Source organism: Diaporthe batatas (genome assembly GCF_019321695.1).
Source record: "Diaporthe batatas strain CRI 302-4 chromosome Unknown Contig00005, whole genome shotgun sequence".
NCBI classification, from domain to species: Eukaryota; Fungi; Ascomycota; class Sordariomycetes; order Diaporthales; family Diaporthaceae; genus Diaporthe; species Diaporthe batatas.
Window position 1 is genome coordinate 1,082,563 of NW_025408552.1, and position 27,279 is coordinate 1,109,841.

Sequence of the window (27,279 nt, forward strand, 5' to 3'; positions counted from 1 at the left end):
GCTGCCGTGGAGGGACCCCATAACCCCGTCAGCCCCAGCAGGTCGACCTACGTACGTAGCTTCTTTCCCTTGGCCAGTCCAAGCTCGTTCAACGCTCGTCCAGCATCCACCCCCAACGACAACTCACAGCCTCGCAGCCTCGCAGCTGATGGCAGCAACGGCTGTGACCTGAACATCTCCTCTACAGGCAGGCATGCAACGCCAACTGTCACGGCAACCTCAATGTCTGCCCTCAATGGCGTGTCCACAACCCCACAGGACCCGAGCCGAGCTCGGTCGGCCTCGCGCACCCTCACCATCAACACCAAGAACAGCCCGCCGCACTCTCCCTCGATAACCGCCCGCACCGCCGGCATCAACACCCACCTGAGCTCGACGGCCGAGCCAAGCCCCATCCGCGAAGCCACCAGCCCGGCCGACGTCCGCGCCGCCCTCGCCGCCCTCCACACCCGCGAGTCCGACCTCACCCGCCGCCTGCAGGCGAGCCTCGCCGCCCAGGCCGACCTGCGCCGGGACCTGGGGCGCCTGGACAACCTGCGCGCCGGGCTGGGCACCCAGGTCATCGCCACCCGCTCCATCAGCAACAACATGCTCGCCGGCGCCGCCCACACCGCCGGCCGCCTGTCCGGCCGCGTGCGCGAGCTCGACCTCGAGAAGCAGCGCGTCGAGGAGACCCTGCGCGTCGTCGAGCAGGTCGCAGAGCTCAAGGCCTGCGTCGGCGGTGTCGTCTGGAGCATGGGCGCCCCGCAGGACTGGGAGGCCGCCGCCGGCTACGTCGCCCGCGCCAGCAGGATACCAGAGGACATCATCCGCGGCGGCTTCGCCGCTGCCACCGTCCCCACGGTCGAGATCCCCGATGCGCCCTGGGTCACGCTCGAGAATGCGAGGGAGAGCCTGTGTGGGCTGTTTCTCAGGGAGTTTGAGAAGGCGGCCAAGGAGGGCGACGGCACAAAGGTCACGCGCTTCTTCAAGCTGTTCCCACTCATCGGTAGGGGCGACGTGGGGCTGGATGTCTACGGCCGATATGTCTGTCAGGGCGTGGCCGGGACGGCGAGACAGACCCTCAAGGCGGGCACCGGCGGCCATGGCGCACAGGACGGCTTCTTCTACGCGAATGCCATAACCAAACTGTTCGAGCATATTGCGCAGATCGTCGAGAGCCATGGAGGCTTGGTCGAGAGACATTACGGGTCCGGCAAGATGGTCAAGGTCATCGAGAGACTGCAGATGGAGGCGGACGTCCAAGGCGGCATCATCCTGGACTCGTGGAGTGACGACAGGGGCGTCGACAGGAAGCTGACAGACGTGAAGAGCTACCCCTTTTCATTCTTGGTGCAGAGCTTCTTGCCACAGCAGAAGGGGATGGCTGGAATATCAAGGGTGAACTCTCCAGCAGTGGGGGGCGGGACGAATGACCCGAGGAATAGTGAGGACGAGGGTGTCAACATGAAAGAAGTGGACGGGCTGTTGAACGAGATCGCTGTGATGCTGGGCAGATGGTCCCTTTACTCGCGCTTCATCGCCGGGAAATGCAAGGTAAATTGGTTGCTCCGAGGCATACCGCAACGTGGGAGTATCCTGCTGACAGACTTACTTCCAGGAGCCCGATTCACAACAAGATGCACCTCTTCATGTTCCAGACCTTTTGACCAAATCGAACCTGAGCCGCAAAGTCTCGGGAAAGCTTACCACACCCTACAATGTCATGAGCACGTTCTTCTTCAGAAGATCCGTGGAAAAGGCATTCCAGATAGACGAGATGCCCAGCGGGCTCTCACTCAGCGGGCACAAACAATTGGACGGCCAGCCTCCATTTGTAATTTCAGCCGTTGATGATGTTATGTACATCGTCAACACCGTCATCCAAAAGACACTATCCACACACCAGAGAGAGGCTGTCGGCTCCGTCTTGCCGACAGTCGGCCGGGTTCTGGGGTCAGATTTTGTTGGCATGGTGCAGAGAAAGATGCGAGACGAATCATATCCCAAACCGGTGGTGCAAGGAGGACTACCTCCAGAGGACAAGGTCATAGCTTTCATTGTCCTCATCAACAGCCTGGACATGGCCAATGAGTACCTGGAGAGGATCATATTCACCTTCCTCGGAAAGTCGACAGAACGAACCAACGGCGCAGGACCGCAGCCGGCGCTTGAGGACACATTCCCGTTCGAGCATGATGTCATCTTTGTCACGAATGCACTCAACGCGCTGCTGTCCAGCTTCACCTCGAAGACCACCGAGCTGCTGAGCGAGGGGTTGCAGGTCCTGGCCAACCAGGTGGCCAAGCCCCGGGTCCAACGGGTGCTTGCCGAAACGTTCCGCGAGGTGGACTACACGCTGAGCGAGGAGGAACTGGCGGACATAGCGGCGGCGGAGGACATAGACGAGGACGAGCTGCTGGACCAGGTGGCGCGGCGGTTCGAGCACGGGTGGGACGCGCTAATGAAGCCGATCGCGCGCATCATGACGCCCAAGACGTTCAGCACGCTGCTGGACCTGACAGCGAAGCACCTCGCGCGGGTGCTGGAGAAGCGGGCGTGGGGATACTCGGGGCGGGCGAACGCGTTCGGCGTGATCCGCATGGAGCGCGACTTCTCCGCCATCGTCAACGTGGTGTCCAAGGGCGGCAACTACAGCGTCAGGGAGCTGTTTGCCAAGGTGAGCCAGGTGCTGATGGTGGCCAACATGGAGGACGATGAGTGGGAGGAGATTATGAACGACCCCTCGGACGAGGGCATCCAGTGGGTGCTGAGCGAGGAGGAGAGGAGGAGGGCTCGCAGCTTTGTCAGGTCATGAGCTGCGATGGAGACCTATCGAGAAAGACACGCCAGGTTGAAGTAGCATTAGCGGGCACCTCAATTGCTGAAAAAATGTATATGGGATGTTAGGAGGGTAGAGATGTTCTCATTTGTCTGTCCGTGTCTGTGAATTAGTGTCAACAGTTGGTGGAACCGGCCTTCTTACAAGCCAGGGGATGTCTACTAAGTACCTAGGTACCTAGGTACTTAGATACCTTACAACACGTGGGACCCCTGCCTGTGGATCATGGCCCTTGGTGGGCGGCCCAGCGGCAGCGGCAGCGGCAGCGGCAGCGGCAGCGGCAGCGGCAGGCATTTTTCTCGAGTGGCCGTCAACCATCCGACATGGGAACCGTCCAGACAACCACCCAATTAGCAGAAACAACACCACCTCAGCCTGCGAGTCTGGCGCGCATTGTTTTGATGGAGGTGGATGCATGAGGGCGTGCCGTGATTGCGCACAACCTGCGGCGACATGAGCACCTTCCTCGGTGTCAACTGCGGCCTACGCGCCGCCCCGGGCCTGAGACTCAACCTGCAGAAGCACGCCCGGGCCGTGTGCTCCGGGGCATCCAGAGGAATTATCCCTGAGCCCGTCTCTGGACCAGCACGGCTATGTGCCTCGTTATGTATAAATGCGTGGCGTCAGGGCCCGGGAGAGCACGCCAGGAACCTCACACGACCCCAGTCCCAGCAACCATGGCGCAACTCGGCGCGGCGCATCGAGCACCAGAGGAGGACCTTCTTCGGCTCCTCGCGCGTGGTGACACACTACGTCGACCTGCCTCCCGGGTACGCGGACGAGGAGGGACTGCCCTTCGCCAAACAGGACCTGGACCGATCAGCCACAGTCGACATCTTCAGGAGCTCTGCGGACATGACGCCCCACCGGGCGAACAAGCTGCTCAGGATCCTGCACGGCCGCAGGGTCGCAGGCAGCCTTGAGGACCCGGAGGTGCAGGAAAACACCGCCAGCTACACGGGCCGGGAGATCAACCAGGGCCTCGAGTGGCTCCGCGCCAACGTGCCCGTCGACGAGATCACCAACGCCGGGCTGAGGGCCGAGGACGAGCTGCGGGTTCTGGAGAGCGCCGCCGAGTCGGAGGCCAACGAGGACGGCGCTGCCGGGAAAGACACCAGTGATGCCGGCAAGTCTAGCCCCTGGTCGCTCTATAAGAAGGCGGGCGACGACAACGTCTACGGGGAGAGCATCATCGACAAGATCCGCGCCCGCAACGTCGCACGGCGCGAGGCCGAGGAGAAGGCGCTGGAGGAGAAGCGCAAGCAGGAGGAAGAAGCCGGCCAGCAGAACTGGGGCGGCCTGTCCACCGAGACCGGCGGCGCCCGGCAGGTCGCCATGAGCGCCAAGGAGGAGGCCTACCGCGCCGAGGCGACGTCGGGCCTCGAGGCCCCGCCCGAGACACCCCGGTGGCGCCTCCTCCTGCCCACGACCGTCTTCGTGGCCGCGCTGGCCCCGCTGCTCTGGTGGGCGTCGGGCGGCTACAGCGCGCCGGCCGAGGACGCGCGGCTCCTCGCGCCCTGGCTGACGCAGGCGGACGCGACCGTTTACGGGCTGATGCTGCTGAACCTGGCCGTCTTCGTCGCGTGGCGGCGCATGGGCGCGTGGAAGTTCCTCAACAAGTACGCCATCATGGACATGGTGGCCCCGCGGCCCACGGGCGCCGTGGCCGCCATCTTCTCGCACCAGGCCTCCTCGCACCTCGTCGAGAACATGTTCGTGTTCTGGCTGCTGGGCGGGCTGCTCCTCCACGACGCCAACCGCGCCGAGTACCTGGCCGTCTTCCTGGGCTCGGGCGCCGTGGGCTTCCTCGCCTCGCTGTACAAGTGCGTCCTGACACGCCACCTGACATACGGCTTGGGGGCCTCCAGCGCCATCTTCGGCGTCATCTGCTGCTACTTCTGGATCCACCGCTTCGAGGGCTTCAAGATTCTGGACCTGCCGCCAGACCCTGCCAATGGTATACAGGGACTTGGCATCGTCGGGCTGATCATCGGTCTGAACCTGATCCCTCTGTTCAGGCAGCTGCCGGGTCAGAAGGACTGGATATCCCACCTGGCTGGTATTGCGACGGGGATCGGTTTCGCGAAATTGATCGAGGAAAGAAGAGAGCGTGAGAAGAAGAACGAGGGCCGAATTTCCGAGGGACAGGTCGTTGGAACCTAGCGGGAGAAGGCCAAGGGCATGCGGAAGTCCCGAGGTACCAGGGAACTCTTAGGCTCCAGGCCCTCCCGCAGATACATGTTGGGAAGAGCATGCCTAGGTATCATTGCGAGGCCCCCAGAAGAATACTGCATGCGCACTAGATAAGACGAAAATACACTCCAATCAACCTGTGCCAACCTGTGCGCAAATTTGCCTATTCGCAGGGTCAGACGAGACCACGCGTACCTAGGTATATAGAGCACTAGGTGGTCATGTGAAAAGAATATTAAATCGTATCAACTCCTAGGTAAACCAATGCTATTCCTGCTCCGTCCTGCTCGTCGCTCTCCCACTGATCGTGTACTCGTTATTCAGTTCCGCCCGCATCGACGATCTCGCGGTGATTAGCGGTGAGACCTGAGCGGCCGTGACAGAACGGGCGTGGTATCTCCCAGTCTTGCAACTTGCAAACCAAACCAAAAGCATATCCGTCTCCCTTATGCATCGGACACAAAAGTATCCGCAGAACGCCTTCTTCCACCTTGAAACCAGAAAGAAAAAGAAAAGCGAAGTCAGTCTGAGGTGTTAAGCTTTCTTCACTCGTCCCAGCCGACCCACCAAACCAGCCAGCTTCGATGCGGCGTGGTCGTATGTGGGCCTTGGTTCTGCTCGGCCTCTTCATGTCCCCTCGGCTCCAGTACTTGAGCAATTGCGCGTTTCAAATGGGTATAAACTCAATGAAATTCACCCACTAGGCGCTCACGAGTCTTCCCATGCCAGAGCCCCAGCGCCACCTTCTAAGCGTCCCGCTGCTGGTACTCCGAATCACTTCACCACCACAAGACGTCGTGTTTGCACCCGGGCTCATCGGTGCGCCTCCGCCACCTATGGTGTGAAGGATGTCCTGCCGGCCGACTTCGCGCCCAACAACGAAACCCGCACCAAATCCTACAACAGAGACCAGGAGTACAACACCGGTACCAAGCACCCATGTCAAGGTGGCAGGGCTTATCCACGTCACTGTGTTGTCGTCTACGCCTGTTGCAGATACCCTTTTCTTCTTGGCCGCGCGCTGGGATTTTGGCTGCGATGTCGAGGCGGCTCGCTTTCCTTTCTCCTCCTTGGACGAGACGGACACGGGGGCGCTAGAGTTGGACGTCGTCCGGGTCGCGGGCTGACGTATCCGCGACGTGTGTTTCGGCGCAGGGGACACGTGCACCGGCGAGGCCACCGGGCCCAGTTCCGACTCCTGCACCAGCCTCAACTCCATAGGCTGGCTGCCTGGCCCGACCCCTGCGCCCATGACCGGCTCCCCAGAAGTCGGCTCGGCGGCGACGTTTCGCCTGCCGGGCAGGTTTTTGGCTGCCGCGGCGCAGGAGAGAAGCGTCGTGAGGGATGCACGCAGGGCATCTTCGTTGTTCTGGTAGGCTGGGGACATGAAGCCGGCCCGGACGCGGTTGTGTGACCTGTGGGAGGAGGAGTAGGACTGGGTCCTGGCAGCGGGGTGGTGAGGTGGTATCGCTGAGCTCGTAGAATAGCTACGGTGGCTGAGGTGAGCAGGGGGGTGCGTAAAGGCGTTGGGCTGAGGGCGGAAGCCTTGTGCCGGTGATGGTCTGCCTAGAGCAGTGCCGTTGTCGTCGTCTGAGTCGGAGAGGTCGGCGCCAGGCCCGATAGCGGTCTGGGACCGCTGTAGTGTAGTATGTCCATTTCCCGTCCTCGCACCCATGTTCTCAGTAGACGAAGTCAATACGTGTTCGTCCTCGCTCTCACTCTCGGTGCACTCGTCCTGACTACTTGTGGCTGTCTGCACGGCAGCACGGCTTACGACATCTTGCTGCATGGACTGATAGTAGTGATGCTGCAAGCGCCGTCTTCGGTGTGGATGCGACTGTGCGCCGACTCGCAGACCGGTCGTAACGATCTCGTCACCTATGGAGGAGAGAGACGAGGAAGACGGCTGGGATGCGACCTCGACCCATGATTCTTGTGAGAAAGTGTCAGCACCGGGGACTGATATTGTGTATGGCATGTCTATCATGCCTGCTGTTGACTGACCGTCATTGCGTTGGGTTTGCGACGCTGATGTCGTTGGCGGACTCGTATCGGATCGCGCGATGCTCTCTGAAACTCTATCGGAGTTGGGGATGGAACGGCGGCTGGGGCGGCTGGGGCCTGGACGGCTGTACTGCTGCGAGGAAGCCATGGCGGATCCTCTAAGGGGCGAGACCGAATAGGAGAAAGAGAGGGAGGAGAGTCGTCAGTGGTCTCACGAACGGCTCTACCTGAGCAAATGCGGAGGAGAGGGAGGGGAGAGGAGAGAGTGTAGGAGAAATGAGGTGATGTCTGGCTGCGATTGTGGTTGCACTACGCAGCACGGCAGTGCACACAGGGAGACGTGGTGGTGTAAGTCGTAGATAGAAGGGGACCCCTCCTTGGGTGCCCTTGCCCAGCCCCCGGTCGGCGGGTTTAGTGGGTCCAAGCAGATCTGCAGTGCTTTATCGATATGGGCGGGGCGGTGGATGCCCAAGTGAGTGCAGTACTACTACACTAGGATGAGTAGGTACGGGTAGTAAGTGGACGCCTGGGCCACAGTGGATACGCACCAGATGCGGATCAGATGCAGATGCAGGTGAATCAGGGAATGCAGGCAGGCAGGGCAAGGGAGGAGGAAACGTGACGGGATTGGTCTCCTGCCCAGAATAGCAGCGGGCGGGAAAGAGGAGTTGTCGAGAAGGGTGACGGTGACGGTGACGGTGACGGGCCTGACGAGTCTGACGACTCTCTCAACAAAAGCACTGTACCCCGTACAGTTGGTTGTAGACCGCCTCCGATCACGCCTTGCGGGCTTGCAGGATAGCGTGCGCAGATAGGCCAGGCCAAGAAGGCTGGAATCCGTATGGGGGCAGAAGAGCCGTCCTGCCGTCGTGACCACCACCCCAAAATACGGTAGTCGTGCTTTGTCGTGTCTTTGTCGCTTGGGACGAGGCGGCGCTTGGTAGGATCACCCTAGAAGGACCTTTAGACAGAGACACATGGAGGGGCCCCTTGTCAAGTGGCCTATGGGGCGAGCTGGTCAAGTGCAAGTGCTGATCACCGCGCCCCCAAAAGTGCCCCCAAACATGCCGTACCCCGTCCACATGGCCCCGGCTGCCCCAGCAGTCTGACCTCGTGACTGGCAGACTGGCCGCAGCCGCTGGATGCGGCGTCACACGCGGGCCTGCAACACACCCCAATGACGCGACGCTTTCTTGCGCATGGAACATGCATACATGATCTTATGTTTCAACTATCTCTCACCATCAGTCACTCATGTTTAATGTCCGCTCTGGAAACCAAGTGGGCTGGGGTTGCGTTGAACTGACCAGGATAGCAAGCAGGCTTGAGGTTTCGCCTCTTTTGTTTTATCACAACCTTCACCACGTTCACACAGCCTTGATTACGTGAGAAATATCTTGTTCAAAACTCTCTTGTCGGTCGATCGATTAAGTGTGTACCACTGTCTATCGTAGCTTACAACTAACTAATTGCAAAAAAAAAAGCAGTAACTGGGTATTGGAAACAAAGTAACGACGTCTCGGCAGCGAGGAGATACTTACCGGCCCAATAGTCAACTAGAATCATGCGTCGATGAGATCTGCGTTGCCAGCCGGCATTGCCAAGGCGGCCATGATGCCCTCAGTTGCCCTCAGAAGCCCTCAGTATCCGTGTCGTGTACTAAATGCAAATCCCTTTTTTGATGCCCCAACGCCCACGAACCCTCAGTAGAGACCGGTCAAGAGACTTGATAGGATGCTCCCACAAGACATCCCAGTCTCAAAAGAAAGCCCACAGAAGCCCACAAGGTCAAGCAGGAAACTCATCACCTAAGTGATGCTCCCAAGAGCAAAGAGCAGACACCAGCGGCGTCTAGAGTGTGCAAAAGCACACGAGCCCACAGGTCAGGAACCAGCCCACAAGTCATGAATAAGCCCACAGGTATCGATGCCGAAAACCCACAAAGCCCTCTGAAATGCCACGAGCCCTCGGAACCAACTTGAGTGACAACACGTCTCACGACGCGGTCTTGTGCTTCTTGATACTCTTCTTCGCCTTCGTCTTGGCAGCGACGCCGCCGACCTTCGGGACTGCGGACGGACCAAGGTTCTCCTAGAATGTGATCTTCTTGCCTTGGAATGCGGTGCCTCCGCGACCACCACCGCGGCCACCGCGGTCACCGAATCCACCACGACCACCGCCTCGTCCGCCGCGTCCGCCACGGTCACCGAAACCACCGCGGCCTCCACGGCCACCTCCACGGCCGCCGAAGCCACCACGGCCGCCACCGCGACCTCCGCCGTTGTCCGGTCGGCCGCTGGCATAGTCCAGGCGGACACCACGGCCCTCAAGGTCCGCACCCTGGAGCTGCTCGACGGCCTTCTTGGCGTCCTCAACGGAGTGGAAGGTGACGTAACCGAAGCCCTTGAAGCGTCCGGTCTCCCTGGAGACGAGTTAGCATGATGCAGGCCACGTACTTGTTGTGGGCTCAACTTACTGCTCAGTAGGCAGACGAAGGCTCTTGATCTCGCCAATGTCGCCGAAGAAGGCAGAGACGGTCTCCTCGTCAACGTTAAAGGACAGGTTACCAACGAAGAGTGTGTCGCTCTCGGGGCTCATCTCATCGTTGAACTTCTTGGCGCGGTCGCCGGCGCGGGCAGCGGGGTCATTCTTGGGCTTGCCGCTGGAGATGTCCAGACGCATGTCACGACCGTCGAGGTAGGCACCGTGCTTCTCCTCCAGAGCAGCCTTGGCATTCTCAGGAGTGTCGAAGTCGACGTAGCCGAAGCCACGAGGGCGACCATCTTCCCGGCTGGTGATGATACGGGCGTTTGTGATACCCTTGCAGTTCTGGAACTCGTTGTAGAGGAGGTCGTCGTCGACCTTCCAGCTGAGGTTGCCAACGAACAGGGTGGAGCCCTCCGCGGGGGCATCCTCGGTCTTGCTCTTCTTAGCTGCGCTCTCAGCAGCCTCCTCAGCCTTGCGCTTCTTAGCAGCAAAGGGTGCCTCGGTTTCCTCAGCCTCCTCGCTGTCGGAATCGGAGGAATCGGAGGAATCGGAGGAGTCGTCGGAGTCGTCAGAGTCAGACTAAGCAGAGCTGTCAGCTGGGATCAAGTCTAAGGTCAATTTGTTGGATTTGTATCACTTACGTCCTCAGCCTTCTTGGCTGCCTTTGCGGCGGCAGGCTTAGCCGCCTTCTTGTCGCTGTCGCTGTCGCTGTCATCAGAGTCGGAGGAGTCGCTGTCGTCATCAGACTGCAGGGATATTGGTTAGTCAAAAACCACAGTGCAAGCTCCGTCGCCGGGTACCACTCACGCTATCGGCCTTCTTGGCAGCAGGAGGCTTCTCATCGCTCTCCTCGTCGTCGTCAGACGAGTCGGAAGAGTCAGAGTCGGAAGACTCCTCAGCAGCAGCAGCCTTCTTAGCAGCGGGGGAAGCGGCCTTGGCCTTGGCAGGCGTCTTCTTGTCGCTGTCGTCGCTGTCGTCCTCAGATGAGTCGGAAGAGTCCGAAGACTCTGCAGCCTTGGCCTTGCCGTTGACCTTTCCGTTGACCTTGCCGTTCACCTTGGGAGCGGGCTTTTCATCCTCGGACTCGGACTCAGAGGAGTCAGAGTCAGATGAGGAAGCAGAGTCGTCGGACTCGGCCTCAGACTCGGAGCTGGAGGACTCAGAAGAGGACTCCTGCTTCTTGGACTTCTTAGAAGTGGCCTTCTTGGCAATCTCTTGAGCTGCGGCCTTGGACTTGGCCTTGGGGGTTGATGTGGACTTGGTGACAGCGGCAGCCTTGACGGCCGAAGGCTTCTCGGCCTTGACCTTGCTGGACTTTGCCTCCTTGACCTTGCCCATGATGAAAAGAGTTGTTGGATAGACTGTTTTGAAGAAGAATGGGCGGGAAGTGGGAGAAGGATGAGGAAATGATGAAGATGAAAATTTCCAACGGTAGATGGGTAGGAGTAAGAGAGAGCTCGGGGACAGAATCTGAGATGAAAGTTTGCGACGGGGTTTCTTAAGAAGTCGGGTGGCAGGAGGACCCTTGGGCAAGAAAAACTTCAATTGCGGCAGAATTTGCACTTTTTTGGCGGCGAAGAGCTAGTGTGGGTCCGCTAACTCCACTTTCGACGCCCCGCGGCAGGCTTGCGATACGGGAGCGATAGGAGATGGGGAGTACGTACCTCCTCGTGCACGGTCCATGCTGGACATTGGCGAGAGAGCTGCTGCAGCGAGCGAGCCTCCGGCCGGCTGGCATAATTGGATATCGAAACAAGTCCATTCGTCGTTCAACTGTCGCGCGAGGGAAGCACCGACGCAACGCCCTCCGCCCTCCCAACACACGCATCCATCCAGCACCTAGTCGATTGCACCTGCCGCCTAACTCCACAGTCACCCGCAATGCCGACCCCCGAGTCCGAGGCTTTCCTGGCCAAGAAGCCGACCGTGCCACCAACCTTCGAAGGCGTCGACTACGATGACAACAAGCGCCTCAAGCAGGCCCAGGACGCCATCATCCGGGAGCAGTGGGTGCAGGTCATGATGGGACGGCTCGTCCGGGAGGAGCTGAGCAAGTGCTACTACCGGGAGGGCGTCAACCACCTGGAGAAGTGCGGCGCTTTGCGAGGTCAGTGTCATCGTCACCCGCCGTGGGCAGGACGTTCTTGGAAGCCCGAGCAGCAGGCACACATGAAGAGGATCCTTCATAAAGGCGTAACCGCGAGGTGCATTGGATTCCGCAGGCGAGCCTCCAGCTGACAATCTACAACAGAGCGGTATCTGCAGTTGCTTGAGAAGCACAGAGTTCGGGGTTACCTGTTTGAACAACAAAACCAGCAGGCGAAGAACGCATGAGGGGAACCGTTTTCCGGGCATCTTCAAATTCATCTACAAGCGATTCTCGTCGCAATTGGCCCAGGTAAATGGATGTTGAGAGAATCCCTCGAGTTGATCGGGCGGGAGACCTGCGGCTGGTCTACGGAAATGTGCATGCAATTGGAGCCACAGGCTCTTGCAATCTGTGCATCTAGACAGTGATTTGAAGACAGAAGAAAATATTCACCGACCAAATGCCATGTATACCCCACCATGGCAAAGCCATTGAACGAAAACGTTGCGTCCAATATGATGTTAGCTGTGGTGTGCCGTCTAGATACCCGCGCTCTCACGGCAAGGACCTGCCACTGCAGTCCCCGTTGCGGCCTGCCTGCCGAGAAATTTTGGAGCTCGGCACCTTTAGTACCACAACCACTGCCCTCTGAACGACTTCAACACGCCAAACTCCGCCACAAGTCGACAGCATGATCTGCAGAAGTTGTTTACAAAGGGCAACGGCCCTCGGCCAACGCTCTTTAATACAGAGAGCGCCAGTCCGGAGGACATTTAGCGCGATACCCTCAAGGCAATCCGCCGCCGCCTCAGCAGCTGCTGCTCCTGTGCCTGCGGAAGATGGCGCAACCGCAACCCCGGACGAGGCCTCGTCGCGGTCATCATGCCCTCCTGGCACGGTCCTCAACGGCCTGAACTACTTCAAGGGGAAGACGGATCCCGTGGCGCGGCCGGACAACGAGTACCCGGAGTGGCTGTGGTCGTGTCTGGATGTGACGAAGGGTTCAGCAGCGGAGGAGGATGCGGACGCCGGTGATGAATTCTGTATGTGCCCAACGCCGTGTTCTTTCCTTGCCGCCGCAGTTTGACACATACGCAAGTGGGATCTTTGCGCTAACCACCGCCCCTCCCACACAGCGAAATCCAAGAAGCAGCGCCGGATAGCAGCCAAGAGGCAGCGCGAGCTGGAGGCCAAGATACTGGCGACCGGAAACCTCGAGGCATTGGCGCCCAAGATACCCCTACAGCAACAGTCCATCAACCTACCTGGCAAGCCGGATGGCGACATCAAGGATGCGATCGAGGCCGTGGAGAAGCGGGAGGAGCTGAGGAGGGCGATGAGGAAGGAGAGGAAGGCCAAGATCAAGGAGAGCAATTACCTCAAGTCTATGTAAGCATTGGTTTTGGAGGAGACTATACCATTTATGCGCGGTGGTTGGGTCGCAAAAAGCTGTGCCTTGTTGATGTGTGGCATTATGTCTATATGTACATTATTGGGGGGTCTGGCTGGGGAATGCGGACTTCCGAGGCATTCTTGCCACATGGGACTGTGTTCATTGCACACAAACCACGGAGAAACATGTTTGAGCCACCTTTGGTCGCTCCAAACTCATTATGGATTCTGCTCATGCATGCTCTTCCCCACGACGCTCCGAGTGCCATCTTTGGTTTTCGGCACTGGTAATTCAGACAGGCAAAAGTGCTTGGCACCTTAGGTGATAAATTAACTTGCTTGATTAAAGCTAAAGCCCATTCAACCTCCAAGGGCCTGGGAAATGCGCCTCAAAACAGCGCAAGAAAGCCCAATAGCTGCTACTCACTCCGGCTTCATGGCATTCTGTGTTGCTGACAGACGACATGGTAGTCTGGGACTGACAATACTACTCACAGGGTAGGGTCAGGTGCTAACCTCAGTCCCGACATCTCAAACCCACTTCATAGGTTGCTCACTCGCCCTGGTCCTCATCCTCCGGTGGTACTTCCCCTATTGAAGCGAGTTTCAACTGCCGGTCTTCCATGTGACCTTTGATCCTGCCTTCTATACGTCTCCTCAACAACGGATTGGCATTTGTGGCCAGCTCCGCCTGTAAAGTCTTGATCTGCTTTTCGATGTCTCTGACATCCTCGCGCACACCTCGGATCTGTTCTCTGCGCTCCTTCTCCTCCTCGTTCACGTCATCATCGGAATCGTCATCGTCGTCATCGTAGTCCTCTCCACTCTCGCCTTCGATCGAGGCCTTGTCCCCATTCTCCAGATCTGCAGCCTCGGCACCAGCTGCTGGTGTCTCTGGGGCGAAGGCTGCCGGGGTAGCGCCTTCCTGAATCGGTGTCTCTGCCATTTCCGAACCGAGGTCGTTGAGTTCGGCCTCGAGTTGAGCCTCGATATCGGCATCAATCATATCCATATTGTTCGCGCCCATGTCCCAGGTATCGTCGACCTCGCCCTCTGCATCTTCTTCTCCTTCGGCATCTTGATCCATATCTGGCGTGCCCGCCTGCATGGTATCCCTCCGTTCATCGATCCACTCGTACCTTGTGCTAACGGCGTTCTTGTCTGCCTGGAGCAGCCTCTGTACTTCTTGTTCCTTATTAAGAATCTCACTTTTGTGCAAGCGCTTGCGGAACCTGCGATGGACGGCATCGTGCATGGGTGGCGTCAATCCGTGTGGCCACCTGTGCCCGTCGAAGATGACTTTGGGAAGTTCTGCTGTGCGTGCCGAGGCCTCGTCATCAACCCTAGCGAAAACCAGTAGCATTTGAGAGATATCCCCTGACTTGATCATGAGTTTCTTGTCCCACGTCTTCATTCCCTCCGTAATAGTCGGCATATCAACAAGCACAGCCGCGTACATCCGTCCTTGGACTGTCACGATCGCCCTCCGCTCATTGAGCCACCTCAATTTGAAGTCCATGCCGCCCGAAGGAAACTTTTTTGCGTCCAGGCACGAGTTGATATAGTCGCACTCAGGACCTTCCATCATGCGCAGCACAATTTGTTCCTCGATGACGGGATCCTCCTCGACGTCTTCCATTTCCGAGTCGTAGCCCGAGCCATTCTCACGGTAGAATGTCGACTTGTGAGAATCTTTGATAGCGATTCTGAATGACGAATTTCTCCGGGCGCTGGGAGCATCGGGGCCCGACTTCAACTTGATTGTTCTCATCTTCTTCTTCGCAGGTTCCTGGGCATTTCTGCTCGGCTGGGCCTCATCGCCACTATCGGCATCCGCCTTGGCGCGCTTCTTCGCTGTGGGTTTCGAGGTCCGCCCTGCCTTGGTCATAGTCAAAGGGGCTTGTGCCTCGCCCGCCGGCGGAGCGCCGGGCAGAGCAGTCCTGTTGGTTGGAAGAGGCTTTCTAGACACTGGTGGCGACTCGGAGACCGGGGTGGATGGCTGGCTCTTGTTGATAGATAGCCTGATCTTGTGTGTTTTATGTTCTGTTGGTGTTGCCGGTACTGCCGGTGGTGGCATGATAGCTGCGTCGGCTGAGGATGGAATATTGGGCGACATCTGGCCTGGTGTTGCGACAACATGTTGAGAAGAGCCGACAGCGCTGGATGGATTGGCAGACCCCGGACCGCTGCTGGACATGGACGGGGTCCGGCTGATCTTCAGCTTGAGCTTCTTCTTCTCGGGCACCTCCATGTTGTGCGTATATGGAAGCCAAATGGGGGGATTCTAGGCGTTGGTTGCAAGATGTTGGTGCAAGTGGGCGTGGTCAAGGGTTGTGACGAATGGTGTCTTGCGCGGTGTCGCGCTAGCTTCTGAAGTCGAGGGCTCAGCGAAATCGGGACGTGTTGGGATGGGATTATGTTGGCAAGCAAGTAGCATAGATCATTTTGCAATGACCACTCCGCTGGCCTATGGCGAAATCAGGCTCTTGTAAAGAATACCTGACGAAGAAGAGGGCGGCGGGGCGTGAGGGCAATAAAAACTGATTTCTGTTGCAGGAGGGAAGGGATTCGTGATGTGAACTTGGGTAGCTCCTCCACCGCGCATCTGGGGTCAACCGGTACCTAGGTACCCAGATCTCAAGGCAAATTATGGGTCGGGGTGGGGAAGCTCAGACTGGCCGACCCCTGCAAGTTTAGGCAAGCCGCACCCACCAGCTGCAGGCAGAGCAGGGAAGCTTGGAGGTGCGCTCTCTACCTCCAAGTGAATGTTTGCGCCGCCAATGTAACTTCCTACCTTTCGTCGACCAAATCGCAAACTCTCCGACAAAGCACTTCAACAGACTCGAAAACAATCATGCGCATAGCAGTAGCTCCATAACAACAGTCGAATACCCGAATCTTCCTCCGTCGGCTGCTCGACAACAGCCGCGGCGCTCTCGCTGTGGCCCGATCCCCAGAAAATGACACCTCCGCAGGCCGTTTTCCACGCGCTCCTGCGGCCTGCTATAATCCAAATCCTGCGCGCGACTGGCTTCCACTCCGCCAAACCAGCCGTGATCGACAGCCTCACAGACCTCGCAGCCAGGTACCTCAACATGCTGTGCGAGGAAACAGCGCGCAACGCGAGTGACAACACCGGCGAGTTCGACTACAATGGTGTCGCGGCGCCAACCATCGTGGATGTACGGCTCGCGCTGCAGAACGCTGGTGCCTTCTTACCCGAGCGAGATTTCGAGGAGCAAGACTACACAGGCAAGGAGGACACGAGAGGCGTGGACGAATTCGTGGCGTGGGCGACAGGCCCCAAGAATGAGAACATCAGGAGGATCGCGCTGGATGGGAGCGAGGAGGGCGTCACGGACTACCTCAGCGCCCTGAAGAAGAGACACAGCAAGACGGCCGACGACTCGAGATACGCTGGCACGCTACTAGGGAAGCCGCACGGCTCAGGTCTGGTCGTGGTCGAGGGCCACAGCGAGATCGACAGCATCCGGAGCTGGGTTGAGAGGCAACGTGGGCCAATCAAGACATCGCCCGACACAGACACCGAGTCCAGGCCTGCATCCAGTGGGCTCAGTTCCATCGGCACGATGGATGGGGAAATGGACCTGTCATAGGGGATGAAGCATTTGCCCGGACGAAGTCAATCAACGGAAACTCTGGGCCACATGGAATCATTAGCAGAGGAAAGCGAGGATCACGTCAAATTAGAGGATGATGAAAGTTGAGCTCTATACGGAAGCCACGGAAGCTCGACTCTTTAAGACGATGAGAGTAACAGGGGTGTTCACCGGACAATGAAGCCAACTACTCGTGAGCTCAATGTCCACAACTTTTCTTGAGAGGCGTATCTGACCAGCTGACAGGGCGTTTCGGGAACGTTGACTCATAGGCAACAGATGACTCTGTATCTGGAACCCTCTAGGAAAAGGACACTACAATGAGATGCCCAATCTGTTGAAGCCCACTCTATGGTGGATGTCATACATGGCACGATACTGTGGCTTTCGCACAACGACAACGGGTGTCTGCAATCAGGTGGCATCGGGAATTTCAAGAAGCAATATGCACCGCGCTGAAGCTTCGGCGCATCAGGCACACAGAGGGATTCATGGCAAGCTTACTGTCTTCTGTGCGACGCTCGAGCTGTTCCCAGACACACAAAGACATTGGATAACTCTAGTTTGTGTGGTCACAAAGGCCGGTTGTGCTACGCTCCCGAGGGCGATGGACAATATGTCATATTCGAGACGGCGAACATATCAAAATACATTAATTAATAATTGCCAAAGAGTTGACAAGTTGGGCGAACACCATCCGCAGTGCTGAACACGCGTGTGTAGGCTCGGGGACAAGGCTTTCCTGATGAAATCTACCTGCGTTTTACCAGCTGAGCTTCCCCATTTATCATAATCGATCTCGAACAACATTGGAAAACCCTCTAGTACCAGTACTGGTCATCATGCTCGAGCCTCGAAGGTACATGCATCAAGAGCTAGGACTGCTCCTACGTGCTGTGGCCCCGGGCTGGATCACTCCCTGCGAGACACAGCACCATGGTCTCTCGGCTTTTTAGGCAGCATGCGTTGCACAAGTCCTAGAACAGTTCTCCCAAAGGTCAGATAAAATTACTGCGTAGATATCTGACCGGGGGAAGATATTGTAAAGCCTTTTGGGTGCGGTACAGGGCTGCCCGGCGTGGCATAATGTACTCTCGGATAGTTTCTGTGAAGCTACGCCGCACGCACTAGAATACCCATTGATAGGTAGACTGCCTCAACACCGTCGCGCTTAAGCCCAGGAGCAGGTCCGACCTCCTCTACATCAAGCTCCATGGACCTGACCTGGTAAGGGTCTCTCGGGCGGCTTGTGGTACTGGAATCGTGTGCGTCTCCCTCCTAGAGACAACAGGTGCAAGCATCTCGACGGAATCCACTTTAGGCTGTCTTGCCTAGAGATACACCTTGAGGCAAGACTCGGCCCCTGAACGGTCAAGATACCATGAGCGAGCCGTGAGTGCTGCGCAAGTAGGATGACCCAGGCCGTTCACCGAGCGTTGAGTGATAAAGTCTCTCGGTTTCCATATGAATAACAACTCAGCAGGGTTTCTTAATGAGGCGATGAGCTCGGTATACCATGACATAACTATGTCGCGAGTTGAGCGTAACGGATGTAGTCCGATGGAGACCTCAAAATCGCCAAAAAAAAAAAAAAAAGATCTCCGATCATGGCAACAGTACGTCACTCTGTTTTCAGTTATGTGATTCAGATTGAGTTGGTCCCGAATCCCGTCCCTTTTTGAGACAGCTACGTTTATACTCGGTACCCCTTAGACTTTCCGCTGATACCATGCTTTGCCATCTGCTAATGTCGTCGTAAACGACGCACAATCAATATGAAGATGGAGGCACTATGGCCCGGTGACAAAGACAGGCGTTGAACGGTATATAGCATCAACACTGTGCCGTGTGATCCCTCCCGCAGTCGTGGGTCAATATATGTGAGCCTCGGCCTAGCCCGCACCCGAGCATATCCTACACCGCGGGTAATCATCCGAGTGAGCGATCCGAGCAATGTCGTGTTCGTCCGAAAAGGCGAAACTCGAGACACAGCCATCCGGACCAACGAAATAAGCTTATCACCGGTATGACGGATTTTGCACTCCCCTGCTTAAATATCGACTCGCTCCTCCCAAAGAAGCCTAGTCGGCCCCACCCAACTGCAACCTCAAATGCCAAGCCTCTCAGGTACTTAAAGGTACCTCAACCACTTTTAATCGGGGGGTCTGGGGGGTCCCCCCCAGTGGGGGCTTGGGGGCGAAGCCCCCATGGTTAGTGTTAGGGTTAGCGGTTAGGGTCAGGGTTAGCGGTTAGGGTCAGGGTTAGCGGCTAGGGTTCGGGTTAGTGGTTAGGGTCCTGGAATGTGAAAAAGAAGAGAAAGAAGGTACTAGTAAGTACTTTTTTGGATGTGAAAATTGAAGTCAGATTGATCTTTCCATTTTGGGAGGAGCGAGTCGATATTTAAGCAGGGGAGTGCAAAATTAGTCATATCGGCTTATCACGGTCAAAGGCGGGCCCGGCAATGCGGTATCGCGACGGTTGCACCGGTCCCGCCAGTGACACCGAGTCAGCCGTCTGGGATTGACGGCTGTAAGACACGATGCTGATAAACCCGAACACGTGAAGTCAGAACTGGAATGCTGAGCAGCGCGCCCACGCGGCATGACGCGACTGCATGAAGCCCCAAGGCGCCGTCAAGCTTTGCCCCGAAGGCCATGGCTAGAAATTCCCCGCCGTGTGCTCCGGTTCACACAGAGATCGATCCCGTACGTCACATGGGACGGGACCCAGCTAAGCTTCCGCTGCAGGAAGGACTGATGCCGTCAAGTGTGCACACACTGGCACACTGCCCAGGCCCGCTAGGCTTGCCGGCGTCAGCGCCTGCGCCAGCCCCCGATCCTGCCGGGACGGTAGCAAGGAACTGTAAGATGAGGATCACCGCGGTGGGTTGTGAAAACTCCCCGGGTGGCTGGAGCAGCAGGAGAAATAACCCAAAAAGCAAAAGCCCTTGACATCATAACAACACATCACCCGCCATGTTCCCCAGACTTTTTGCTCGGGGAGGCGATCAATGATTTGCACCCTGACTCGCTCGCCGTGCTCCGTGGCGGCGTGAGCGGGCGCGGCAGGCGGGCGGACGGGACAAGTCGGTCTGGAACCTCACAGCATGAGTGGAATGGATATGCTAATGAGCGGGGGCTGGTCTCGAACATGCGGTGTCGTGCCGTGCCGGCGTTCGAACACCAAGGCGAGACATGAGCACGAGGCGGCCATAGTGCCCATGCGTTGCATGCTCTGCACAAGTTCGACTCAGCCGAGCACGCTGGCAGTTGGCAGGGCGTCTAAGCTTCATGCGCGCTGGTAGCTGACCTGGCCAGAGCGGTCGCATGACCATTTGGGCATGGGAGGAGCCGTTCAGGCCTGCGCCGATGGTCAACGTCGATGACCACATGGCGACCAGCCAGGCGCGGCCCCCAAGCCACAGTGCAATGCGGACTAGTGGTCGGTAGTGCTGGCAGCCCGATCGGGGCTAGAAACGCGTCTAATCTTAGGGTATGGAAGGCACAAGGAACAATAAGGCGAGCCACTACTACCTTGCTACCCTGCCACTCCAGCTGTCCAGACACACAACAGAAAGCAGCAGCACGCCGTTAAGGTTTGGCCCTCGGCAAGCTCGCTGACATCATCATGTGGGCTGAGCTGGCTGGGTGGGTGCGAGACAAGACTTGTCGCGTGTGCTAGCCTGCATTCTGGCAGTCAGAAGTTGATGAATATGTCTTGAGAGTCCAAGAGCGGGCCGAACAGAGCCTAGAATGTCCGCGTGTCGCCCGCCGAGCAGGCCGTGGAGGAGAGCTGCGTCGTGAAGGAAAGTCTAATAAGTTAGATGCAACCAACCGAGAAGAGATAATAGTTGTGCGTTGTATAGGTAGCTAGGGTAGCAACGACAAAAAGTCAAGAGCAAGAGTCGAGCAAGAGTCGAACAAGGTTGTCATGCCATCCGGTCTGCCAGGATCCTCTCAGCTTCCTGGCTTCCTGCAGGCGCAAATCGGCAAAATCCAGGGTCTCCGGGGAAGCAGACGGGCAGGCAGGCCGGCCCACCACAACAGTAGCCGCAGTACCGCCACGCCACTTGCTGTGGTAAAGCTGGCAGGCCTGGCAGGCTGGCAGGGTGGGCTTTTGTTGCACAGTGCTGTGTAGACTATCCTTTTCCCGCTGGCCCAGGCGACGTGGCAGACGGCTCGGGCACATTGCGACCCAGAAGAGGGGAAGAGCCTGAGAGCTTGACCTGGCGGTGGAGCCCCGGGGTCCTCTTTGGGCCCCGGTGGCCCTTGCAGGACGCCTGCAGAGGAAGAGGAGAGAACGTTCGGTCCGGAAGTTTGGGCCCTGATGCTGCAAGAAATCTGGAAAATCCAGTCCAGGCCCTGCGAAGGCATCTCCACTTCGAGTTTGCAGGCGGTCAACCACCGAGTGGGGATCTTCAGTGATAGCCCGCCCGACGTGTCAGAGTGTCGGCGTGTCTGCTGTTAAAGTAGGCATTTATGCAAGACCCTGCAGGTATACCTGTGATATTCAGGGCGAATCTGTGGCTCTGGCAGGCTGGCAGGCTGGCAGGTTGGCGCTGGCTTCTGTTGCCCGTCCAGCCGTCACAACATCGGCTGGTTCGGGGTCGAGTTGGTCACGGGGGCAACAGACAGCCCTTTCACGTGGTGCACTGCTGACTGGTAGCCGGCGACGGGGATATGGGATGCCACAGTAGCAGAGGCAGATGGGACTGATGGGATAGATGGGCGGATAGATGGGCCAGCAAGGCAGCAAGGGCAGGGCGTGACACGGCGACAGCCAGAACAAGAAAAGAGTCTCAGGCGCCGCTGCAGTGCTGATCCTGACCCCGATTCCGCGCCTGGACCAGGGGGTCGCGTGTGGGCAGAGCCAATGGGCCGCCCGCAACGCCGTTGCCAAGAGCCTCACACCCTCGTCCTGTCTGGTCGTGCTTGTCTGGTCTTGTCAGGCTTGTCTGGCCTGGTCTTCCAAGGCTGGAGCCACGGACCACCGCCTAGGCCAGAGTTGTTGTTTGATGCGCCCGCGCTGACTGGCCACGCTCCCGCCAGGCCAGGAAACCCTTCCGACATTCGGTACCAAGCCTGCCAGAAGCTTGCAAGAAACAGACGCAAAACATCAGAAACACGCCAGCTAGGCCTGCCAGCCTGCCAGAACAGTCAGACAAGTCAACCATCTACACAGTATAGTGTAGGTACAGAATAGCCCTACACACTAAAGTGGGCGGGCGGGCGGGCAGGCGGTGGATCGCTGTACTTCCGATCGATCATCAGCCACCTGGAACTGGAAAGGTTCCTAGGCTCCCCCTCCAGACCAACCTTGACAGGCCGACTGTGCCCTGTGCCGTGGGCCTCGCGTGCTCATCAGCCCGATTAGCGACCGACCCCATAGTTACCGTCACCGTCGCCGTCGCCATCATCACCGCCATCGCCTGGGGGGGGCAGTTTGTTGCTGGTCACAGGCGCAGACTCTGGGCTTGATGGGGCACCGGTTGCCGGGCAGAGGAGCAAGGGAAACAAGGAAGTCGGTGCAAGGTTCCCCTTTCAGGGCTGGCGCCGCAGCGCTCGGGTGCTCTCCGTAAAGTGCCCCAGGGCTGCCCAGGCCCCAGGTGCGAGTGTGCCAGTGTGCTTTGGCAATGCCGTTTACTATACGCTATACGACTTAGTGCCTGCCTATATGCTCTTGGTACCGTGTACGTGTTCTTGCTCGCGCTGTGCCACTCTGCCCAGCGTACCTGGGTACCCCCATCCACCCGTGCTCCCGTGCCCCCGTGCCTGTCTTGCCCGCCTGCCCGCTCTGCCGCTGCAGCGTGCAGCGTGCAGCAAAGCAGGAGGACCCCAAGAAAGTCCTGCTGGATGCTGCTGACCTCGGGACGGCACCACCCACACAGTTCGCGCTCCACCGCCCACCGTCCTACCGTCCCACGGTCCACCAGCCCAAGTCCAGATGACGGGGGCCCCAATTTCTACATTACCATTGATAACCACTTTGCCTGGCCGTACTCGCCGTGTATAATGCCTTCTTCATCTCCTCCTCCTCCTCCTCCGCCCCCTCCCCTTTCCCCACCCCAGCCGCTCGTCGACTCTTCAAAGAACAATACTCCTCGTTTCGAGTCCACAGCTGCCTTCCCACGCCTCGCCATTGCCGCCCACTCCACATCGGCCGAGTCCTCACCCTCCAATTCGCCTCGATTCCCGCTTGCCGTCCCGCACGCGACCACTCCCGCCTCTACTTCCGCTTCAGGGGCTCTCGGAATCCTCCCCTCTCCCATCGCCGAGGGCTCCTCAACTGCTCGCGCGAGGAGGGCAACCGTCTCTGATGCCGTTGCTTCCTCCACTTCCACACACCTTTCCCACCCTACAGACATCGAGATGGACCCTATAACCCCAAACCCCGCCGGCCACCGCCGCCGACGGAGCAGCCTTATGTCCCCAGCCAGCAGCGCGCAGGGGCAGCCTTCCGGGAGAGGTGCTCACACAAGAGGCCCGTCCGTCTCTGGCCAGTTCCACACCGACGAGCCAAAGATATCAGAAGAGAGCCAGTCCACCATAAAGGACAAGAACGGCGTCATAAGGCATCCCGCCAACGTCGATTTCTCGGACGAGGATTTGCATGATGATGAGGAGACAGGGCTCACCACCAAGGAGAGGCGGAGGAAACAGAAGAAGAAGAGGCGGAACACGCTCCTTGACCAACGAATAGCACGGGACAACGTCACAGCAGAGGAGAAAAAGGAGGCAGACCAGACCGTCGTACGAAAACTGGCCGTCAATGGCACACTAATCGGTCTATGGTATCTCTTTTCGTTGGGCATTTCACTTGTAAGCCAGATTCTCGCTATTATGGTCCAATTCTTGGACAAGACTTTGGTCTGTGTTACTGACAGCAGAGCCAGTACAACAAGTGGATGTTCGACAGCTCCCGGCTCAACTTCCCCTTTCCGCTTTTCACCACATCAGTACACATGCTTGTGCAGTTTACACTGGCCTCTCTCGTCCTTTATTTCGTACCATCATTAAGACCACAAAATGCGCAAAGGAATATGCAGGAATTCCGTGATCCGACACAAGATTCGCAGCCGGAGAAACCGCTCATGACCAAGATGTTCTATCTTACTCGGATAGGACCTTGTGGTGCTGCCACGGGGCTTGATATCGGCTTGGGCAACACATCTCTCAAATTTATCACACTTACGTTTTACAGTAAGAACACGCCCCCATCCCCTTGGACAATGCCTGCGAATGTGAACCTTTACTGATCTCCGTTCTAGCAATGTGCAAGTCGTCCTCATTAGCATTCGTTCTCATCTTCGCCTTCATGTTCAGGCTCGAGTCGCCCACATGGAAGCTTGTGGGCATCATTGCCACCATGACTGCGGGAGTGGTCATGATGGTAGCCGGCGAGGTCGAATTCGACCTGGCCGGTTTTGTTCTCGTCATCTCTGCCGCCTTCTTCTCTGGCTTCCGCTGGGGACTCACGCAGATACTGTTGCTCCGAAACCCCGCCACCTCCAACCCGTTCTCCAGCATATTTTTCCTCGCTCCTGTCATGTTCCTCACGCTCATCTGCATCGCCATCCCCACCGAGGGTTTCTTTGAGCTGGTTGGAGGCATGAGGGGTCTAGTCGATGAATGGGGCTTTGCTGCACCCCTGCTTGTCCTGTTCCCAGGTACTATCGCCTTCCTCATGACGGCCTCTGAATTCGCTCTGTTGCAGCGCACCTCGGTCGTCACGCTCTCGATTGCAGGTATTTTTAAGGAGGTCGTAACAATCTCCACAGCAACACTCGTCTTCGACGACAAACTGACCCCCGTCAACATCTCCGGATTATTTATTACTATTGGCGCAATCTGCGCCTACAACTACATCAAGATCACCAAGATGCGAGCAGATGCGCAGACAGACGTGCATGGCAGGAGGCCCGACGAGGACGGCGATATGACCAGCCCGAGCTCGAGCGGAACCGATGTCGAAGACGAAGGAGGCGAAGAGACAGGCCTCTTGGCCGCAAGGCCCAGCGCCGAGGTAGAGCAGGGCGACCTCGTGACTGTGGACGGGGACTTTGTATTCCCGCCGAGACAACCACAGGGACCTGTGCGCGCTTCGATGGACGAGCGAGATAAGTCAGATCGACAAGATTGAAGGGCAACTCGAGTTGCTGCCCAACCACGCGGACTGAAAGCTAGGATAAAATCAAGGACTAGGGGAAAAAAGGATTCAAAGATACCCAGAATTTTCGACAATACATGCTCGACTAAAGCAGCAGCAAGCGAGCTTGTTAGCATATTATGCAGGATATACTGTACATTTTCAAAGCATACATTGGGAGGATTTACGGCACTGGAACATTTTGCTTGCGACTTGTGTTCTACCCCGAGCGGACTGCGTTGTGGCCGCCCGGGAACTACTTAGCACAAGCAGAGAAAACAAATATTGTATATTCATATAGCATCCACAGGGCGAGGTGGTCAATCAGATGTATATCCCAATGAGAGGGCATGATATCGAAAATTGCAACTACAAGAGGCAATGCCACTTCTGATTCTAGAGCTCAAGCCTTCAAGTGTCGTTAATGATTGCTGGTTCACTGGCAGACAATATTGACGTGACCGAGTACGAACATGTACTCGGTCATAAAGACAGGACGTGGAGAACACGTGCTGGCCCCAGGGTAACTATTTGATCGCGAGGCAGCATACGGGATATGTTCCAGACCACGGCACAGTTCACTGTCCTGTCAATTTTTTAAGCTTAATTCCCACACATACAAACCGCCACCATCCCCCCACCTTCTCTGACCACAGCCCTGGGACCTTGTTCCCTGGGGCTTTTGACACAGAGAGGACCGCAAATTCGTAGGCACACCGGCAATTGAACACACACGACCAAATGAATTCGCTGACTGCATGGATTCAGACCATGCAGCCCTGAAACGAAGGGGTGGAGGATATAGCTTGTGCCGACAGGTTTGTGCCCGTCTTGTTTCCGGTTGATAGACATATGCGTGTCGCCTACTATTTGTATGACGTTGTTCAATCAGTTGGAGACTACTCCGGGTCGAGTTGAGGTGATGCGGAGTGAGTCAATGAGTACAGTGGTCGGGGGGGTGGCACGCCCTGCAGATGTGCAGCTAGCCACAGCAGCCAGCGAGGCCTCCCAGCTGCGGAATCTCGGCAGACGGGGAGAAAGAGCTGCCCCGGCCGTGTGGGGCTCCTGCTCAACTCTATGCGCAAGGTGGTCCAAATCCGTACGGGTAATTCGCGACTCAGGATGCTCAAGCGCTACAATATCGACAGCAACCATGTTACCAAAATGCGGAAATGCGGAGACGGTTCAGTTGGGTCGAAAGTATGAATTACAATTAATACAACCTCGACTATGTTCCTGTACTTCCTTCCGCCACAGAAGTGAAGTGAATTGAATTAAAAAAAAACAAGTGTCGTTGCCCTAGAGGTATTCCGTAACGCCTGCCCGTCGTACTGTTACCGCGGCCGAGCTTCCCGTCCCGGAAGTACAGAGCGTAACATCAAGTCCGTCATTTTCCCGTCCCTAGGCCGCACAACATCGCTGTGTGCCCGCGCCTTCCGTCATCATTACTCTTCGATGTGAGCATGTCGCCCGCTTAGGACTTAGCAGGCGGCGGTCCCGCAGGCGGCTCGTAGACGTTATCTCCTCCGCGCGGGTAATACGACGAGGTCGGCTGCTGCAGCGGGATGTCATTGTTATTGTGATGGCCGTAGTAGCCCTCGTTCGAATTGAATGTCTGTCCCGTGTACTGCTGTGGCACGGGGCCCTGCGCGGGAGTGTACTGAGGCGGCGGGGGCTGTTGGTACTGCGGCTGGTTGCTGTTGTGCTTGTTGGAACCAAACCAGCCGTTGCCATACTGTGGCTGCGCCTGCTGGCCGTTTCCATACTGCCCAGGCATCATCCAGCCGGTGCCGTAGCGCGGGTTCATGCCCCTCCTCCTGCGGCGGCGGTTCGAGATACAGCTCCAGGTCAGGAAGAGGACGAGGAAAAAGACGATGACGACGGCGGCTAGGACCCAGCGGCCCCAGTAGGACCAGTTGCTGCGATAGCAGTACCCATTCCTGTAGTATTCGCCAGAGGCACAGCGGCCGCTACTGCTCTTGGTTAGCATGGTTGGTCCTACTGCAGACAGGTGTGTAGCACGCTTACTATTGTCTGGCGACGAGAGCTTCTCCCGTTTCAGGGATGATCATGACTGCTGGCGACTGATGTTTTTTCGTTTGCTGGCGTTTTGCTGCGATGGACTGGCTTATATAGTCTCTGGGCCAGATGAGTGGATAGCTCGGGGGTGTTTGGGTGTTTGTCCAAAGTCTGCGGTTGCGAGATAAAGCCGACAAGCAGTGGGGAACCAACCCTTAAGAACAACGGCGCCGGTGCAATGCGGAATGTGCTGGTCTCGTTACCTTAAATGAAGACGGGCGGCTGGGCAGTGCTGGTCTTGCCAGGATGACGAGCTCTGACGAGGGGACATGGATGACGTCCGCCCCAATCAATAGCAAGGTGGTCTGCTGCTGCCGGACTACCGGTTCGCCGCTTTCCAACCAAACCTTTCCTAACACTTGGGGACTTGGCAGGCCCCGACTTACAAGCGTGCTCTAGCAGCTTCTCAGGCACATCTGTGCGCCACTAACACCAACAGCAGGACGTTG

The 27,279-nt window shown here is 57.5% G+C and overlaps 10 protein-coding genes across 10 annotated transcripts; 6 read left to right on the forward strand and 4 right to left on the reverse strand.

Annotated features, from left to right (window-relative positions):
• Positions 1–83: 83 nt before the first annotated feature.
• Positions 84–3,005, forward strand: KVR01_005206 (Golgi transport complex subunit COG4). Its single transcript, XM_044782810.1, has 2 exons — positions 84–1,536; positions 1,601–3,005. The coding sequence occupies exons 1-2, from the start codon at positions 223–225 to the stop codon at positions 2,795–2,797; spliced, it is 2,511 nt and encodes an 836-aa protein (XP_044645651.1). The 5' UTR covers positions 84–222; the 3' UTR covers positions 2,798–3,005.
• Positions 3,006–3,274: 269 nt separating this feature from the next.
• On the forward strand, positions 3,275–4,984 carry KVR01_004956 (uncharacterized protein; the record flags this gene model as incomplete). Its single annotated transcript, XM_044795005.1, has 1 exon — positions 3,275–4,984. One exon carries the CDS (start codon positions 3,275–3,277, stop codon positions 4,982–4,984), a length of 1,710 nt encoding a protein of 569 aa, XP_044645401.1.
• Positions 4,985–5,714: 730 nt separating this feature from the next.
• KVR01_004975 (uncharacterized protein) lies at positions 5,715–7,166 on the reverse strand (the record flags this gene model as incomplete). The annotated part of the gene is made up of 2 exons (XM_044790165.1): positions 5,715–6,946; positions 7,019–7,166. 2 exons carry the CDS (start codon positions 7,164–7,166, stop codon positions 5,715–5,717), a joined length of 1,380 nt encoding a protein of 459 aa, XP_044645420.1.
• Positions 7,167–9,109: 1,943 nt separating this feature from the next.
• On the reverse strand, positions 9,110–10,843 carry KVR01_004903 (uncharacterized protein; the record flags this gene model as incomplete). Its single annotated transcript, XM_044794609.1, has 4 exons — positions 9,110–9,440; positions 9,495–10,084; positions 10,147–10,251; positions 10,313–10,843. The coding sequence occupies 4 exons, from the start codon at positions 10,841–10,843 to the stop codon at positions 9,110–9,112; spliced, it is 1,557 nt and encodes a 518-aa protein (XP_044645348.1).
• A 413-nt stretch (positions 10,844–11,256) lies between these two features.
• On the forward strand, positions 11,257–12,092 carry KVR01_004969 (uncharacterized protein). The gene is made up of 2 exons (XM_044785914.1): positions 11,257–11,612; positions 11,757–12,092. Exons 1-2 carry the CDS (start codon positions 11,387–11,389, stop codon positions 11,837–11,839), a joined length of 309 nt encoding a protein of 102 aa, XP_044645414.1. The 5' UTR covers positions 11,257–11,386; the 3' UTR covers positions 11,840–12,092.
• Positions 12,093–12,212: 120 nt separating this feature from the next.
• KVR01_005646 (mitochondrial 54S ribosomal protein YmL37) lies at positions 12,213–13,307 on the forward strand. The gene is made up of 2 exons (XM_044787193.1): positions 12,213–12,637; positions 12,731–13,307. Exons 1-2 carry the CDS (start codon positions 12,286–12,288, stop codon positions 12,985–12,987), a joined length of 609 nt encoding a protein of 202 aa, XP_044646091.1. The 5' UTR covers positions 12,213–12,285; the 3' UTR covers positions 12,988–13,307.
• Positions 13,308–13,310: 3 nt separating this feature from the next.
• KVR01_005463 (uncharacterized protein) lies at positions 13,311–15,550 on the reverse strand. The gene has a single exon (XM_044792858.1). The coding sequence runs from the start codon at positions 15,235–15,237 to the stop codon at positions 13,540–13,542; it is 1,698 nt and encodes a 565-aa protein (XP_044645908.1). The 5' UTR covers positions 15,238–15,550; the 3' UTR covers positions 13,311–13,539.
• Positions 15,551–15,756: 206 nt separating this feature from the next.
• On the forward strand, positions 15,757–17,375 carry KVR01_004966 (uncharacterized protein). The gene is made up of 2 exons (XM_044788429.1): positions 15,757–16,799; positions 16,853–17,375. Exon 1 carries the CDS (start codon positions 15,947–15,949, stop codon positions 16,601–16,603), a length of 657 nt encoding a protein of 218 aa, XP_044645411.1. The 5' UTR covers positions 15,757–15,946; the 3' UTR covers positions 16,604–16,799; positions 16,853–17,375.
• Positions 17,376–22,474: 5,099 nt separating this feature from the next.
• On the forward strand, positions 22,475–25,964 carry KVR01_004899 (uncharacterized protein). The gene is made up of 3 exons (XM_044784618.1): positions 22,475–23,424; positions 23,499–23,805; positions 23,874–25,964. Exons 1-3 carry the CDS (start codon positions 22,618–22,620, stop codon positions 24,743–24,745), a joined length of 1,986 nt encoding a protein of 661 aa, XP_044645344.1. The 5' UTR covers positions 22,475–22,617; the 3' UTR covers positions 24,746–25,964.
• KVR01_005409 (uncharacterized protein) lies at positions 25,634–27,164 on the reverse strand. Its single transcript, XM_044789118.1, has 2 exons — positions 26,780–27,164; positions 25,634–26,724 (listed from the first exon to the last, which is right to left on the reverse strand). The coding sequence occupies exons 1-2, from the start codon at positions 26,821–26,823 to the stop codon at positions 26,226–26,228; spliced, it is 543 nt and encodes a 180-aa protein (XP_044645854.1). The 5' UTR covers positions 26,824–27,164; the 3' UTR covers positions 25,634–26,225.
• Between the last annotated feature and the right edge of the window lie 115 nt (positions 27,165–27,279).

Coding starts and splice junctions, on each gene's coding strand:
- KVR01_005463 (XM_044792858.1), bottom strand. CDS start 15,237: ATGGAGGTGCCCGAGAAGAAGAAGCTCAAGCTGAAGATCAGCCGGACC.
- KVR01_005206 (XM_044782810.1), top strand. CDS start 223: ATGTCTGCCCTCAATGGCGTGTCCACAACCCCACAGGACCCGAGCCGA. Junction 1,537..1,600: donor TCATCGCCGGGAAATGCAAG/GTAAATTGGTTG, acceptor ACTTACTTCCAG/GAGCCCGATTCACAACAAGA.
- KVR01_004969 (XM_044785914.1), top strand. CDS start 11,387: ATGCCGACCCCCGAGTCCGAGGCTTTCCTGGCCAAGAAGCCGACCGTG. Junction 11,613..11,756: donor GAAGTGCGGCGCTTTGCGAG/GTCAGTGTCATC, acceptor AATCTACAACAG/AGCGGTATCTGCAGTTGCTT.
- KVR01_005646 (XM_044787193.1), top strand. CDS start 12,286: ATGATCTGCAGAAGTTGTTTACAAAGGGCAACGGCCCTCGGCCAACGC. Junction 12,638..12,730: donor GGACGCCGGTGATGAATTCT/GTATGTGCCCAA, acceptor CCTCCCACACAG/CGAAATCCAAGAAGCAGCGC.
- KVR01_004966 (XM_044788429.1), top strand. CDS start 15,947: ATGACACCTCCGCAGGCCGTTTTCCACGCGCTCCTGCGGCCTGCTATA.
- KVR01_004899 (XM_044784618.1), top strand. CDS start 22,618: ATGCCTTCTTCATCTCCTCCTCCTCCTCCTCCGCCCCCTCCCCTTTCC. Junction 23,425..23,498: donor TTTCGTTGGGCATTTCACTT/GTAAGCCAGATT, acceptor CAGCAGAGCCAG/TACAACAAGTGGATGTTCGA. Junction 23,806..23,873: donor TATCACACTTACGTTTTACA/GTAAGAACACGC, acceptor TCTCCGTTCTAG/CAATGTGCAAGTCGTCCTCA.
- KVR01_005409 (XM_044789118.1), bottom strand. CDS start 26,823: ATGATCATCCCTGAAACGGGAGAAGCTCTCGTCGCCAGACAATA. Junction 26,725..26,779: donor GCTCTCGTCGCCAGACAATA/GTAAGCGTGCTA, acceptor AACCAAGAGCAG/TAGCGGCCGCTGTGCCTCTG.